The sequence below is a fragment of the Hyphopichia burtonii genome, assembly GCF_001661395.1.
Source record: "Hyphopichia burtonii NRRL Y-1933 unplaced genomic scaffold HYPBUscaffold_2, whole genome shotgun sequence".
Lineage (NCBI taxonomy): Eukaryota > Fungi > Ascomycota > Pichiomycetes > Serinales > Debaryomycetaceae > Hyphopichia > Hyphopichia burtonii.
The window spans coordinates 1,210,112-1,226,847 of NW_017963729.1; the positions used below are offsets into that span (position 1 = coordinate 1,210,112).

A 16,736-nucleotide genomic window follows, 5' to 3' on the forward strand; every position below is an offset into this window, starting at 1 on the left:
TATACTGCCGAAATGTTTGAAAAATGCTCAAATCACCGGACACAGAGCTGTGACCATATTTCAATCTACAAACTATCCTTGAGTGGAACTGGAAGCAACACCAAAGCAATTTGCCATCCATTTCAAATGGACCTTATCGCATTGCAGTCGTAGCTTTATCCCAAATAGCGAAAGTCGCTCAAGATATCGCATAGATGATTCTTTTTTTGCTTTTTTTTTTTTTTTTTTGTTAGCATCTTTCACTAGCAAAAATCTCTCAGACTGTCAAAACTGTACAGAAGCTTTTGCAATAAATATAGATGCAAAGTCTACGTTCTGAAATTTAATAGCTAATTTTTATAACTGATAGTATAACGTTGGGAGACGATAAGTATTAGTCGAGAAGACATTCGTGTATTATTGTTTTTGTCCGTTTTTTCACAATGGAAAGACTTCATCTCAGCTTATCAAACGTCCACTGCAAGGATTGTGAAGAAGCCATTCACGCTTCACTCTCCAAGTTTCTTTTCATAAAGCCTGCTGACGAGACCTCCAGTACCCCACCCGAAAGGCAAGTTTATCACGATTCGGAAGTTGTTGTTTATAAACTTAACAATAAAGAACTTGACTTTTATTATGAAAACTCAAATAATGGTGTGAACGCTGGTTCACCATCGATGCTACAACATTATATCAAGAAAATTGTTAAAGCTATTACGAAAAGTGGATTCAATGTACTATCATGGGAATTTTTCGAGGATAACGAACCAACCTTACACTCTCAAGTTCACGATGCTAATCATTCTACAGCTGTTCAAAAAGTTGGGAATATATCGGACTGGTTTAATTTGTTTTCCCGTTTTGAAAGTCACCAAAACGAAAAACAGCATCTAAAGTACTGTCAGGCTTGTTTGAATTCTTCTTCCCATTCAAAGAAGAGAAAAAGCATGTTTTCTAGTTCATCGTCATCCAAACTTGGATCTCAAGAGAGTTTACCTCAAGAATCATTTGAAACAGTTGTTGCAAAACCTTCTCAGGAGTACCGTGCTGTCTTTCTTGTATCGGGAATGACATGCTCATCTTGTGTTGGTTCTGTTTCAGAAACTATTCAAAGTATCCTTGAGTCTGAGAATATTAGCACCAAAAATGCTGAAGGTGAAGCCAATTATTCAGTTAATCTCATACAGCACTCAGCAGTTGTGATTATTCCAAATAAACATATCATTAATAGTATTGTGAATGCCGTTGAAGACTCAGGGTTTGAATGTCGCTTGGTTGAAGTGCTTCCGGTCCAAAGGTCTATCAACCTTAAAGTCACCGCTATCATTGGTGGTATCACTTGTGCTGCTTGTGCAAATTCAATTCAAAGTGCTGTCAAAGATTTATCATTTGTATTGGAAAATGGAATTAATGTGGTCACTAAATCAGGTACATTTGTAATGGAAGAGTCAATAGATGAAAGTGAAGACAACCTAGCTAAATTAAAAGAAACTGTTGAAGATTGCGGATTCGATTTTGAAGTGGTTTCCGTTGATAAAATCAATTATACCTCAGGGAGAAAGAGCTCAAGATCCATTAATGTTGGTGTTGAAGGAATGTACTGTGGACATTGCCCTGAAATTATCACCAATTACTTGAATAGTTTTGGTGAAGCTATTGTCATTGAAGATCCTATCACATTAAAACATCCATTTATCAAATTCACATATATTCCTAATCAAGAAAGTAACTTGACAATTAGAAGATTTCTTGATGATCTCAATCATCTCCATCCAATTGATAATGACCCTGGGTATAAAATTGACAGTGACAAAGACGGTACTTTCCAATGTAAACTCATAGAGTCTGTTTCCATGGATGAACATTTACGCAAATTAACCAGAAGAGAAACCATGAAGGTAGTCAGAAGATTGTTAATTGCAATTGCTTTTACTATACCTACCTTTATCTTTGGAGTTGTTGCCATGTCCTTACTACCTTCCTCAAATAAATTTAGAATGTGGGTTGAAGAACCAATCTGGGTTGGAAATGTTTCCAGAAATACTTGGATCTTATTGATATTAGCAACTCCAGTTTACTTCTTTGCAGCTGATATATTCCATATCAAAGCATTGAAAGAAATTTGGTCATTATGGACCCATAGAAACTCATACAAGAAGAGAATATTCAGATTCGGCTCCATGAATTTATTAGTATCCCTTGGTACTTCCGTTTCATATTTCGCAAGTATAGCTTTACTAATCTTAGCTTCTAGACAAGAGCGTCACACTCACCAAGGTCTCCATACAACTTATTTTGACTCAGTTGTATTCTTGTCATTCTTCTTATTAATAGGTAGATTGTTAGAAATGATCTCTAAATCTAAAACTGCTGATGCCATATCAGGATTGAGTGAACTTAAGGTCCATCAGGCTACATTAGTGGAACCAATGAAGACTTCAGATCGTGATACCAAATATGACAAAGGTCAGTTAATTGAAACCAAATACTTGGAAGCTGACGACTTGATCATTATTGCATCTGGTGAATCCCCACCAGTTGATTGTATCATTATTCAAGGTAATAGCGAATTCGATGAATCTGCATTAACTGGGGAATCAATACCAGTTAAACATTCACCTGGTCATCAGATTTTTTCAGGAACAGTTAATTCTGGTAACAATTCCATCATTGCAAAAATTATTAGCTTGGAAGGAGACTCACTTATAGATCAGATTGTTAGTACTGTACGTGATGGTCAATTGAGAAAGGCACCAATTGCTCGTACTGCAGATTTATTAACTGGATATTTTGTTCCAATCATTGTTCTATTGGCAGTTATTACCTTTGTGGTTTGGATAGGATTGGCATACTCTGGAAAATTGCCTGATGATTATCTCGATGTTGATATTGGTGGGTGGACTGTTTGGTCGCTTGAATTTGCTATTGCAGTTTTTGTAATTGCCTGTCCATGTGGATTGGGCTTAGCTGCACCAACAGCATTATTCGTTGGATCCGGTTTAGCTGCGAAATATGGAATCTTAGCCAAAGGTGGAGGTGTAGCATTTCAAGACGGAGCTAATGCTAATGTTGCATGCTTTGATAAAACTGGAACATTAACTTATGGGGAGCTTAAAGTTACTGACTTTGGATTTATTACAAAACAAGTAAAACTAGAAGAAAGAATTCAATTCATAAAGAAACTTGCGTTACAAGTCACCAGAGATTTAGAGATTTCATCAAAACATCCAATTTCCAAAGCCATTAAGACATTTATTGAACAAAATAATCAATTTCAAAACATTCAACCATCTCAAAATAAAGTTCCGCAAGTTGAAAATGTTCCTGGTAAAGGACTTAAAGGAGAAATAATCCTCGATGATGATTCTGGAGAATTGTGGAATAAATATAGACCAAAGCAAGTCATATTAGGAAATGAATCATTGATGAAAGATAATTTGGTTGAGATTACCACCGAACAAACAGAATTATTGAACAAATGGAAAACTGAGTGTAAGTCAGTTATTTTGGTGGCAGTTAAATGTTTTGAATTATTTGAAAATGACGGGTTTCATTTAGTATTAATATTAGCATGTCGGGATCAAGTTAGGAAAGAAACACGTCTAGTGATGGACTATTTGCAAAATAAGATTGGTATTGAGTGTTGGATGATTACTGGTGACAATAAATTAACTGCTGATGCTATTGGGAAAGAAATTGGAATTTTACCAAATCATATAATCAGTGAAGTATTACCAGATCAAAAGCAATCCCAAATTAAAATGATTCAAAAATTGAAGAATAACAATATTGTTGCAATGATTGGAGATGGAATTAATGATGCACCGGCATTATCAGCAGCAGATGTTGGAATTGCTCTTGCATCTGGGGCTGATTTAGCGGTGACATCTAGTGATTTCATTTTATTAAATAAATTACATCCCCTAGTAACCTTAGTTACATTATTTAATTTATCGAGGGTTGTGTTTAGAAGAGTTAAATTTAATTTTGGTTGGAGTTTGATTTATAATTGTATTGGTATACCTATTGCAGCTGGAGTAATCTATCCATATAATAATTCTAGATTGAGTCCAGTTTGGGCTAGTGCAGCAATGGCATTTTCATCGGTTAGTGTTATAACAAGTAGTTTAGCATTAAAATTTTACCGTCCTAAAATTAAAGCCGAAAATTTACGTCAACTTGAAGAGGAGGAAGAAGAAACTACTAATGATGATATTAATGAAATTAACACCATTTAGGCAATATAAGATCTTATTTTTTTTTTTATTTTAGGTTATCTATAGATGCAATAACAGGGAAAAAGAAAATTCATTAAATCGTAGCACGATGATAAGTGACTTTAAAAAAGAATCAGACGTAATAATAATAGTAGAAAGAAGTAACAAAACACTAATAGGAATAATAAATATCTAAATTAACTTTTATTATCAAAGACATTTTTCTCAAATTTAACAATCATAACCGTAACATTATCAGTAGTAGCGTTATCCATTGCTAATTGACATAATTTTTTAGCAGCACTTTGAGTATCATAAGGTTGGCCAATTTCGTTTTGTTGTCTGAAGATTTCACTGACAAATTGACAAGCTTTTAAATCTGATATGACGTCCCAAACCCCATCACAGGCTAAAATCATAAATTCATCTTGAGGAGTAATTTCTGTTGAAGTGGTGAAAGGTCTACCAATAACCAAATTTTTCATATACGAATCACCTAAAGATCTGGTAACGGCCAATACACCATTAACGCGATTTTTCATAATCAAACCACCTTGATCTCTAATACGATTAATTTCATTATCATCCAGAGCTTTATGATCATAGGTTAATCTATAAGGTTTACCATCGCGATATAGTATTATACGCAGATCACCAACGTTTGAAGTGTATAACATTCGTTTGTGAGAAGAATTTGGGATAAAATCAAATTGGTTTGATTTTTCAGTTGAATTATTATTAATATTGCTATTTGAGTCATCATTAGTTTCCCACCTAAGTACTGCTACTGCAGCAGTACAACCTGACGAGCCATTACCATCTTTTTCAATTAATTCATCAGCCTTAACAAAAGAATTATGTAGAATATCTTTAATATCATATTTACCTGATAAAGGAGCCGCATTATTAATTTCATCATTCGAATTTGAATCTTCTAAAGAAATAATTTCATCTTCAACTAAATTATGTAAATTATTACCACACCATCTAGCCGATTGTTTACCAGCATGACCATCGAATATAGCAAAATACCCCCAATCTAATCTTTCAGCAAAATTCGCTACATAAGTATGAACATCTTCCATTTTAGCTCGATAAGCAGTATTTTTATTTTCAGCAACACCCACTTTAAAAGAAAGCCCATAAAAGGGATCGGATAAGTTGGAAGATGAGTTATTCTTCAGTTTGGATCCGCTTGCAATCTTAGTTATGGACAGCGAAGAAGATGAACGGTCATTGTGAGTCACAGTCAGCATTTCGAAATTCAATTATCAAGATACGTAAAGAGTATCGAAATCAACTAGCTAAAAATAAAAGGTCGATGAATTTTGTCTTGTTGCTGTGAGAGACTCCTGGTGTGCGGGTGTTTCCCCCCCGGTCGGGCTTCCCGCGACCCAGACACCAGAGAATTCCATCACCCAATGAATCACCAGGAGGAATAGATACTTATAGATCATCCAGACGATTGTGGAGACAAGTCTAGACTGGTTGCTGGAGGGTCCACACTGGAGGCAAATCATCCTAATGAAAATCATCCGAATGAAACACCAATAAGACAATAGCAAAAGATAAGTGCAGACAATAACAAAAGATCATCATGAAATCTTAGATAAATCATACCATTCATCAAGCAATGGTTGCAACTTTAGACAGGGAAGATTAGCAACAATCTCATTACAATGCCATCGGGCAAGAAAGACAATAGGACCCTGGTGTACGGAGCGAGCCCATTTGATTGCAAAAAAGTGAAATTACCAACAAGCAGCAACACAAGAGTGAAATTCCCATCGCCAATACACCTGGGCCATGAAATTCCGCCATAATCGCCCATGTTTTGTTAAACCAGGTAAGCGGATGCTAGTGGTGGCCATTTAGATGGGCTCAAGGGTGGGTCAACGATCACATGAGCGATAGCCGCGCCCTGCGCACCCACACCCAGACACCAGCGAGGTTGTCCGCGGTTCGGCAGGAACTAAAAACACAATCGGTGCTTATTGTTCCAAACAAGGTTAAAAGACAATACAAAATCACAATCAAAGCCCAACAACCGAAGCTTAATGTAGTTAGGCTATTTATAATTCTATTGTTAGGCTATCAAAGGACTATTAAAAGTAGATATAAAGATAAGTGGGAGATCAGCAAGGAAATAAGCAAATAGGGAGGGAAAGAAATAGCAAAGGGCTAAGGAAGGGAAAAAGAAAGAAAGAAAAAAAATGACTGGCATCGGCAGGTGAAAAAGATATTTTAAGTGCCGGGTCCGAAAATACCCAACCCATTTTTTTACGAGAGCTTATAAAAAGCATTTAGGAATCAGGGAGGAATTTACTACCATTTTTCTTTATTAGCAAGACACAGTATGGGAGATTCTAGTGTTCCGATTCCCTATGAGCCAAAGGGAACCCCCTTGGTTGAGTTTATTGAGTACGATAAAATTAATTTCAAAACGGTGACTTGGAAAGTGCCGGAAAATGTTGAGTATAAAGGCAAGATAATCTACGTTCACGGGTTTGCAGAACACTCTTCAATATATACGGAGGCCTTTGATAAGTTGAGTCAATACGGGTACGAGATTTTTTTCTTTGATCAAAGAGGAGCCGGAGAAACTTCTCCAGGCGAGTATGTGGGTAAAACCGACGAATATCATACATTTGACGATTTAGATTTTATGATTAAACATAATTTAGAACAAAGAAGTGACCAGGACGAAAAATTCATATTGGCGGGTCACTCCATGGGGGGTGCTATTGTACTCAACTATGCCATTAAGGGGAAGTACAAGAATTCCATTAAGAAGATCTTTGCGATTGGGCCTTTAATTAAGCTACATCCCAAGACCGAGCCTAATATTTTTATAAGAATTGGTGCGCCGATCATCAATCGGTTATTTCCAAACATGAAGTTTGATTCTCAATTGAAGTATAATTATATTACTTCTAATCCTAAATGGATTGAGTACATTGCTAAACATGATACTAAATTGATTGGTACTGCCCGTCAATTTAATGATATGTTTGCCCGAGGTCATATTTTAACCAAGGAAGATTACGTTGCCAAATTCGATCCAAAAATATCCTTATTGGTTTGCCATGGTACCGACGATAATGTTAATTGGATCAAAGGTACCAGTACGTTTATCAATTTATTGGCGGAAAAAATCAATAAGAAATTTCTTCCCATTCAAAATGGTCGTCACTCATTATTGATTGAAAACGATGTCATTTTCAATCAAGTGTTTAATGATGTGGTTGACTTCTTAAATGAATAAGTGTATATGTATATTTAATGTTATGATATTATCTTACGCGTAGAATTATTACATCACCCGAAGGTAGTGCCGGTCACGTGAGACAGGGCTGGATGATTAAACCCTGGCAGTAGTCTTAAAGACAAACCACACGTTCTTTTCTACCGTTTGCTGGTCAACTCTATTGTCTGCTTATTGTGAAAACTATTCCCGTAGTTAACCCATGCAACGGAAATAGCAAATGCTTTTCTTGTTTTAGTTAGGAACAACCGCTACTACATGAAATTGGCCAGACTCAGAAATCATCCACTTGAAACTCATTAAAAATCTTGTTGGAAAACACCCACTTCAGTCCAACTGATCAAGGTGGCTAGCTACCTGTTTGTAAGTTGCTAGATCCCCCGTGTAACCACCGGGAATCACCTAGACATGGTGCTGACAAATTAGCATCGTGGTGTCAGAGTCAAAATTGTCTGGATCAGATAAACAAAAAAGCGCACAATGGACAACGGTTAAACTTGACAGATCTGGTCAACGCCCACCGATTCCTGGGGAATTAGGAGTTAAGCAGCGCAAGCAGAAGCTGATTTGCAAGAATGTCAATCGATGCCACCCTCCGGAATACTTGGAACTTCTCCCATTGGATGAGAGAAGCCAAAGGCAAAAACAAACAATGTAATAACCGAAGAAAAAAACACAAGCCTCGCTCAAGAACAATTACGCTACCAACAGGTACGAGATGATTCCAACTGGTATTCGTTGAGATTTTCTACCAGCAATACCGAAATCAGAGAAGAATTTGGCTACAATACGGTGGATTTTCGGATCCCTCGATCCCAGCATTTGACAGATACATCATCATGTAGGTTTAAGTTAACGGATCGACAATCCGATGAATGTAGAGGCACGAAAAGAGAGTTAAATCCACAATCCAACCAGCCGAAGCTGGAGATGGTTGGGTTGGTGGATTTAACCATGAGTTAGTAACAATAGATAAAAAACAAAATATAAACCAAAATATAAAACAAAAGATGGAACAACGAACAAAAGATGAAAAATGAAAATTTTACAAAATTGACAATACCAGTCTAACATACAACACAACCAACATCTTTCTTGGCAGGTCTCATCGGTTGAAGATACCAGGACACTCCGTAGAGTTCGAGAATGAAGTGATAGATTGAGCACATGGTATACATGTTGATTACCAACTGTATACCAGTTGTAGTTGTATAAGTTGTATAAGTTGTAGTTGTATAAGTTGTAGTTGTATAAGTTGTAGTTGTATAAGTTGTATGTATACTAGTTGAAATGTCGTACGTATAAGACTAAGCAAGTACAAAAGGTAAAGTGATATGTTGGTCACAAAAAAGATATCCGAAATTTCATTATCGAAAAGATCTAATCAGATGCAAATCTCCCCAACGTCATGACTTGTCAAAAATGATATTTTTCGGGGGGTCCCTTTGGCTGGCAGACCACTTCGTATCGTAAAATCCTTTTCGGGAAGGTCAGGTTGGCAGTTTTATTACAGCAGCTTGATTCGGTAAGTGTCTCCTGCACTCTTGTCAACCAGATGAGTGAAACAAGGCTCCTACAGACAGCAGCATTTGCCGTTTTCTCAAAAATCAACCCATCTACTGGCAAAGCCGATTAAACGGATCGTCACTTTTCTTACCTCCTCTCCGGATAATTAAAGAAAATAATTAAATCCCTTTTCAATACACGGCCTTACCCCTAATCTACCGGAGGATGCGTACCTGTACCTCTTAAATTTAAAAGCTGTCAAAATGCGCATCCGGTTAAATCATCAACAATAGAAGTATGTTAAATTACTTTCCAAGTTGACATAAACGGTGGATAGTCTTTTCTTTTGCTCACCTCTGGTTTGTTCTATCCTTGGCTGTACCACAACCTATTCCTTTCTTGATTGTACATACTTGATACATATTTCATACATATTTCATAACATCTTTGAGCATTTTTCGCTTTTTTTCGCTTTTTTTTTTTGTTTTCTTCGCTATTTTTCTTCATTTCCTTGAGTTATTCCTATTTTTCACTTGATTTTTTCCTTGATTATTGCTGGAAATTAAATTATGCTTTCGGCATTGTCTTTGTTATTAGTTCATCCCTTGGTAATTGGCTGATTTTTGGTAAATAAGTATCGAGAATGGTCTTCTTTCTTACTCTTTATTCCATTTGATTTAATTTAATTTTATTTAATTTTTTTTTTTTTTTTTTTTTTTTTTTTTGCTTTTTCTTACTTATCTTGCTTGGTTTGAAGGAAAGTCAATATCCTTTTGTGATAAGCTTATTGTTGTCATTGGATAATTCTTGACTCGAATTACTCCGATTAAGAAAATATCCTGGAGTAATTTTTATTATCCCTGTTCCATTACTTCTAACGTATATACTTGAGTTTTTGCCTACCGTTTTGTCTACAGCATTGTCTACTTTTACTTTGCTTCCACCTGTTCTTTTATTTGTCGATTTCGCCTGCGTTCTCGATCATTTAGAGTTATCCCATTGTTCAAGCTGTCAAACATCCTCATTCCTTGATTGCTTGTCAAATAACGGTTGTTTTTTTTGCAATTGTACCATTTTTACTATAATTATCTACATTCATTACAGAAACCGTCTTTTGACCCCTTGTTGATCCCCTACTATAAATTTCATTACTTCGGGCAATCACTGCCAAGCTTCTCTGGTGTTCGTTTGTCACATTATCGTTAACAAGGTTTTTGTTCAATCTTTTAATTCTTGTTTTGTTTGTTTGTATTTTTGACAACTAAAACGTCACTGCTTTAGTCCATACATATCGTTGCTCCTTCGAGCCTATAGCCTTTGGGTATACCTCTTTGACAAAGCCTTTTGGATCTCTTTTCTTGACTTTGATCAAACAATAGTGGTTATTTGTCTCAATTTCTAGTGGGTTCTGCAGTGTTTTTTTTTTTTCTTTTTTCTCCAGATCTCAGTGTCTCCCACTCACGCTTATGTCTGACTAGCATCTGTCTATTAATATCCTGCTATTCCTTGTTCCGAAATCTATTCAATTTAATCTCGAGATATTCCTTTTTTTTTTTCAACCATTTCAATTTTTCAGCCTTTTTTTTTTTTTTTTTTTTTTTTTTCCGTTTGGTTTGTTTCCTTTAAAGTGTGCCTGCTAAAAAACTTAAAAAAAAAAAGAAAATCATAACCCGATTCTTTTATCATTTATACCCTTCTAACCCTTACTTTCTAACCGTTACTTTAGCTGAATTTGGTCCTGGTGATTGTTCCTGGATAAGCCGAGAACACAGCTATAATAATTCACTTACGATGGGGTATACGATCAAACAGAAGATTGATATTTGTCTCAAGTCTGAGTCAAATCCAGAAATGACTCAGGCTGATTTGGCAGATTGGGCTAAAATTCAATATAGAAGCGAAAAAGCACCGTCACAAACAACTATATCTAGAATATTGAGTTCCAAGAATGACTTGATTGCGTCAAAAGAAACCGATTTTCAATTGGTCAGAAGGAGGAAACAATCAAATCCATTATTAAGAAGAATTCTAACCGAATGGATAACTCAAGCAATTTGGGAAAACATTCCAATAACCACTCCGATAATACAGCTGACAGCCAACTCGATTTGGACTCGATTACCCAATTCAGAAAAAGATGGGAATGGTGTATTCAATCATAAATGGTGTAATCATTTTGTTAAAAGACTTAATATTAATTTGCATGGTGATAATAATGCTATATTATCTAATCCTGGTCAGCACAAATTAAATAAAGTGTGGAAAATTGATGAGAAATTAGATTTAAAAGATTATTTAAATCATTTAATTGAAAAGGAAAATTATCGACCTCAAGATATTTTCACGATGGATGAATTCAAACTTTTTTATTCTTTACCATTAGATCAAATCTTTGATGTATCTTCAGTTGATAATGGATTGAAACAATCAAGTTTCACCACTGAAAATTCATTAACTATCATGCTTGGTTGTAATATTGATGGCTCTGAAAAATTAACTCCTTTAGTAGTTGGCAAATATGATAAATTTGATATTTCTCAAAGCTCCCATAATAATTTCAAAAATTTATCTTCAAATAATATTTCAAAACATAATTTAATGAATAAAATTACTGAAAGTTATCAAATTTTTTATAAATCTAATATAAATAAATGGATAACTTCTTCAATGTTTCAAAACTACTTATTGGCTCTTGAACATAAATTATCCAATGCTTCCCCCAATAGAAAGATTGTTATTATTTTAGATGATTCTTCTTCTCATCGAATTATTAATCTACAATTTAAAAATATTAAACTTTGTTATTTGAAAAATAATACTAATCATAAAAATCCTTTTTCCTCAATGTATAATGGTGATAAATTCGATTATTTACCGATGAGTTTTGGTATTGTCGAAGAATTTAAAATCTTATACCGTTTACAACAATATCTTGAAATGATAAATATTCAAAGAATTCATCATAAAAAAGAATTTAAAAACAATGATTCAAATCATTTTTTAAAAGCAAATTCAATAACTTTAAATAATTTCAAAACAATGGTTAATGGATCAAATAGTGATTCAGTTTTATCAGAATCAGATTATCAAATACCCTTAATCAAAGTAATTGAATGGGTTAAAAGATCTTGGGATTCAATTTCAAAAGAAAAAATATTCATGTCTTGGAAGAAAACTCATCTTTTGAATTTGAATGAAAATTGGCCAAGTTCAGATCCAGTAATTGCAAACGCTGCAAATGAAAGCTTATTGCCTTTGAATTCAATCACTTCAAACTATAATAATTATAAAAGCTATGATAAATTGGTTGAAATTATGAAATATCTTAACGTGGTGATTCCCTGGAATGTTGATGACTTATTGGGTCTTGTCAATGAAAGAGGTAAAATCACTTTAAGTTATGTTTCAATCGAAGAAATTATTGGTAGTTGTTTACTGGAATCTTTTGGTAATGAAGATATTGATAATCCTGATCCAACTAAAAATCCAAATCATAAACCTTCTAATGTATCAGCAGATAATTCAAATTCAATTAGTAATTTTAACAATAATAACGCCATTGGTACTTTATCAGATCTCAACAATAATAATTTGTTGGCTCATGAAAGTTGGTATTCCTCTAATCAAAATCAAATTCAAAATCAAAATCAAGGCCAAAATCAAAATGTCAATTCATTAGTTTCTCCTTCATTATCATCATCCACAGTCAGCTCTAATTCCCCAATGAACACTGTTCCTTCTACAAATACTGGGCCTCACCAATCCCAAGTTCAAGATGCTCAACACTCACTTCCTACTCCCCATGGATCAGCTATAAATCAAAATCAACTTCTGCTGAATAATTTTAATGGTGTTGATTTAACTTTCCCCGAATTCACCAATACGAATACCATTTCTTCTAACCCAGTCAATTTTAATTCTTTATTGGATGCAACCAATCCTACTGGTTCTACTACTATTACTCATGATGCCACTAATGGTGTGGATATCGGTCTTGTTGAACGTTCTCCTCATTACTCAGTTGGTTCTCCGGTAAATGCTACAACTTCAGCCCCTGTATCTGCAGGTGGTGTTTTCAATCATTCTGCTAAGAGTAACTCTCTTTCTTATGATTCCAGTAAAGCTTTGAGTACTGCAACTGCTCCAAGTCTTTCTAAGTTTGCTTCAACTAATTCAGTACCGGTGATTGATACTTTTTCGGACCCTAGCCGAAAACATAAGCTCGATGATGATACAGCATTGTATGGGAATGGAGGAACTCATCAAAGTAATAAAAGACCTCTGTATGAGTACTCTCCAACTAATCCAAACGGGACTGTCCAATTTCCTTATGTTTCGACTCCCCCTTTAAATGATTCTTTGCCTTCTACTGCTTCTTCACCTCCATATCAAAGAGGGACAGCTTCTTTGAATCAAGGTGTTTTGTCTAAGACTGTCTTTAGTGGAATAAGTTATAAGTCAAGGTCTAGTACTAATTTAACTCATAGAGGTCATTACGGATCACATGGTTCAAATAGTCCAACCCAAATAAACTCAAGTGCTTATTTAGCATCTTCCCAAAAAATTGATGATTCTGAGTTGATGATAATGTTAACCAGGTTAATTGATAATAGCAAACATTCTGACTCAGTTAAACTTTCTAGTAATACTGTCGATGAATTAAAAGTTAATTTGGCAGAACTACAAAACAAATACAGTTTAAGCAAACACGAAGGCTTCTCCGGTACCAATTAGCTTTCTTCTGTCATTCGATATACCATTTTTAGACTTCTCTCCTTTTTTTTAATTCTTGTTTTATTTTTCAATTACAGAAACGATGTCATGATGCTTAAAGAGTTCCTTTTTTCTTCTTCAGAAAGGTACAAAGTACCCCGATTTTTGTCTTTTCCTTCAATAGAGTATAAATTTGAAAGGAAAATTGTCATGTGTATTCTTCTATTCAATTTTTACTTGTTTCCTTTGAATGATCTGATTTCTTCTTTTTAGTTCTTCAGTTTATAGAATTTATTGATTAATATTGATCTTAGCTTTTACAAAAAAAAACTTTCATAAAAAAACATTGCACATTGAATCTGATATTTATATGATATGTAGTTCGAGTTAACTAACCTTTTATTTTATATACAAGAGTTGAGAAGACATCGTCATTAGAATTAATCGTGTAAAGAATATAACACCCCTAAGGATGCTTGCAAAGGAAAATCGCCACATTCCTACTTAAGCTCTTTAGCACTATCTTCATCATCTAGATCGATACCTAGTTCTCTAGCTTTAGCTTCCAATCTTTTTCTCTTTTCCATCCTCATTCTTCTTATCCTAGCAACTTCAGCTTGGATTTCATGAGGCTCTTTAGGAACTTGATTCAAAGTTTCAGGATCTGGCCAGTAACCTGGAAGATTGAATTTTCTCTCTGGGTTAAGACCAACATAGTACATAACAGCAATAGGTGTTAAAAGACAAAAACCGAACTATTTTAACCGTTAGTATTTACGTAAATAGTTAATGAATAAACGTAAAATAGGCTCATTTCCAAAGAGCTAGATAGCACATACCTTGAATGTCTCTAATTGAGTTCTGGTTATACCAGCAAAGAACCTTTGATAAGCCATTTTGGTCTATTCTTCTCTTTACTTAAAGAAAGAGTATGATTGGAAAACTGCCCATTAACTTTTTATCTTTGAAGGATATTTTTTTTTGATCAAAAGTATTCATCCGTACACCAAGTAAATATTCTTCAAAAAAGAAAAATCTTTCGAAACAAGAACACATCAATAACGTCAATTGGATTGAAGGTATACCCAATAGCTATCAACTTAATGTCTCAGTATACTGCAATTGAGTCAGACGAGGCACCATCAGGTCTCAACGCTAGCCGTGAAGCGAATACAGCTAACCCACCGACCAGGAACGCACAGGATATCACTGACCCTGCTAACTGGACTTTATATCAGAGATTGAAAGAATCATCCCATCCAGTAGCACTTTTGTTCTATATAACATTTAGGATTGCTCCAATTTTTATTTACATCTTTGGTAACCTTATACTTGGGTTTATTACAAAAAATAATAAGTTCATCTTGCATTTCATCATACTTGTTTTATTAATTTCAGCAGATTTTTGGAACTTGAAGAATATCAGTGGTAGACTATTAGTGGGTTTGAGATGGTGGAATGAAACAAACTTCGTTAAGAACTCACCCAATGGAGAGTTCGAAAACGTTTGGGTTTTTGAGAGCGCAGATCCAAATCGTATAATCAACCCAATAGATTCCAAAGTTTTTTGGATTTTATTATATGGACAACCTGCTGCCTGGATTGTTTTGGGGATTATGGCCATTCTCAAATTTGAATTTTTGTATTTGATTTTAATCACAATTTCTGTTTCCTTATCCTTGACTAACGCTGTTGCTTTCACTAAATGTGATAAATTTGGTAAGGCCAATAATTTGGCTACTGATTTGTTTTCCAGAGCTACAGGTGGTCTCTTAACGAGATTGAATCCTTTTGCATAATTAGAATCTTACATGAGTCCCCTACTCTCTTGATTATAATCAATATACATTAAACCGTTTATAAGATACGCGAGAACTGAGTCTCCGTTTCAATCTCATAGATCTTGAAGGCATTATTTCGGATTTGGTTTCCAGGTAGATAACCCCTGCCCCATCTTTCTTTTCGTCATAAGTTTTCCTACCTTTCACTATGCCCGACTCCATTCTTTCAACAAAAGCTTCATCCTCATAGTCAGTATTTTTGTCAATTGGTACTAAGATACCCTTTGCTGAGTTTACCTTAGTCTTGAAATTTGTAGTGTTGAAGTCGGAAAACTTAAAATTTTTGAATAAGCTCTTTCGATGTTGAAGTTTTACTGGAGCAGAAGAATTTTCTTTGTTCAGAACAGCTGATGGGGCTTTATTCGTGGTACTTGCTGATATCATCGAGTCATTTTTGTTAGTTTGTCCTTCTGTGCTATTCTCTGTACTAATTTGTATACTATCTTCGTACGACAAATTCCACAATGAATTGTCGTCCTCGATTTTTCCGAAAGTGTAATCTTGCTTGAAGCTAGTTAAATCAGATATAAGATTGTCAAGTTGACTATCCAAATCACTTAGTTTTCTTCTTTGAATACAACTGCCGTATCCTTTAAGCTTGTTCATCGTAGAATCCTCTCCTGAATGAAATGCAGAGATTGTTTTCTTTGCCATTGATATAAGAGTAGGCTCTTTTTCTTTTCTGGATACTTGTGAGTGTAGTTGAGGATTTGCATGCAAATAAGAATAATAGATTTCTTCAATTATTTCATCATAGTCTTCACTTTTCAAAGGTGCTGGGGTCTCTATCGAAACATTTGCTTGATTTTTAAAGCTTTTCATTTTGTTAAACATTCTAGACATCTTGCTTGAAGACTTCCGAGGCAATACACCTACATTTTCTAATGAATTATTGGGAGAAAGCTTGAATTCAGCTGTGTTGCAATGGGTCTTACTGAAGTTATTTTGAGAAGAAGTTAGACCAGATATGGCGTAGTTCGAATCGGGTGATGACTTACTCTTTCCACCCGGGGTAAAAAGGGTATGGTATTCAAACCTTGAAGACAACATTGGCCATTCGTTGTAAGAGGTAGAAGCATAACTCATCAAGTCATTTATAGAAGCATCAACTTGGTATATAAATATACTTTAGTATAAGATAAGCATATTTGTTTTGTGGATGGGCTCTATCTTTTGCCGCAAAAAAAAAAAAAATTCTATCGAAGAAGAATGCAA

At 34.8% G+C, this 16,736-nt stretch overlaps 7 protein-coding genes across 7 annotated transcripts; 4 read left to right on the top strand and 3 right to left on the bottom strand.

Moving 5' to 3' along the window:
* Positions 1–315: 315 nt before the first annotated feature.
* Positions 316–4,219, top strand: CRP1 (Crp1p; the record flags this gene model as incomplete). The annotated part of the gene is made up of 1 exon (XM_020219578.1): positions 316–4,219. The coding sequence occupies exon 1, from the start codon at positions 423–425 to the stop codon at positions 4,215–4,217; it is 3,795 nt and encodes a 1,264-aa protein (XP_020077945.1). The 5' UTR covers positions 316–422.
* Positions 4,220–4,393: 174 nt separating this feature from the next.
* Positions 4,394–5,452, bottom strand: PTC1 (type 2C protein phosphatase; the record flags this gene model as incomplete). Its single annotated transcript, XM_020218409.1, has 1 exon — positions 4,394–5,452. The coding sequence occupies one exon, from the start codon at positions 5,450–5,452 to the stop codon at positions 4,394–4,396; it is 1,059 nt and encodes a 352-aa protein (XP_020077946.1).
* An 897-nt stretch (positions 5,453–6,349) lies between these two features.
* On the top strand, positions 6,350–7,492 carry HYPBUDRAFT_152162 (acylglycerol lipase). The gene has a single exon (XM_020220867.1). It carries the CDS (start codon positions 6,553–6,555, stop codon positions 7,459–7,461), a length of 909 nt encoding a protein of 302 aa, XP_020077947.1. The 5' UTR covers positions 6,350–6,552; the 3' UTR covers positions 7,462–7,492.
* A 3,071-nt stretch (positions 7,493–10,563) lies between these two features.
* Positions 10,564–12,408, top strand: PDC2 (Pdc2p; the record flags this gene model as incomplete). The annotated part of the gene is made up of 1 exon (XM_020219245.1): positions 10,564–12,408. A coding segment is annotated over exon 1 (1,650 nt), but the record flags the coding sequence as incomplete, so codon positions are not given.
* A 1,772-nt stretch (positions 12,409–14,180) lies between these two features.
* Positions 14,181–14,576, bottom strand: PET100 (Pet100p; the record flags this gene model as incomplete). Its single annotated transcript, XM_020220048.1, has 2 exons — positions 14,181–14,435; positions 14,520–14,576. 2 exons carry the CDS (start codon positions 14,574–14,576, stop codon positions 14,181–14,183), a joined length of 312 nt encoding a protein of 103 aa, XP_020077949.1.
* A 207-nt stretch (positions 14,577–14,783) lies between these two features.
* Positions 14,784–15,479, top strand: HYPBUDRAFT_105208 (uncharacterized protein; the record flags this gene model as incomplete). Its single annotated transcript, XM_020218397.1, has 1 exon — positions 14,784–15,479. One exon carries the CDS (start codon positions 14,784–14,786, stop codon positions 15,477–15,479), a length of 696 nt encoding a protein of 231 aa, XP_020077950.1.
* Positions 15,480–15,518: 39 nt separating this feature from the next.
* HYPBUDRAFT_147413 (uncharacterized protein) lies at positions 15,519–16,607 on the bottom strand (the record flags this gene model as incomplete). Its single annotated transcript, XM_020220049.1, has 1 exon — positions 15,519–16,607. The coding sequence occupies one exon, from the start codon at positions 16,605–16,607 to the stop codon at positions 15,519–15,521; it is 1,089 nt and encodes a 362-aa protein (XP_020077951.1).
* Between the last annotated feature and the right edge of the window lie 129 nt (positions 16,608–16,736).

Bases quoted from the DNA above. Each gene is read 5' to 3' on its own strand.
- HYPBUDRAFT_152162 (XM_020220867.1), top strand. From the start codon at position 6,553: ATGGGAGATTCTAGTGTTCCGATTCCCTATGAGCCAAAGGGAACCCCC.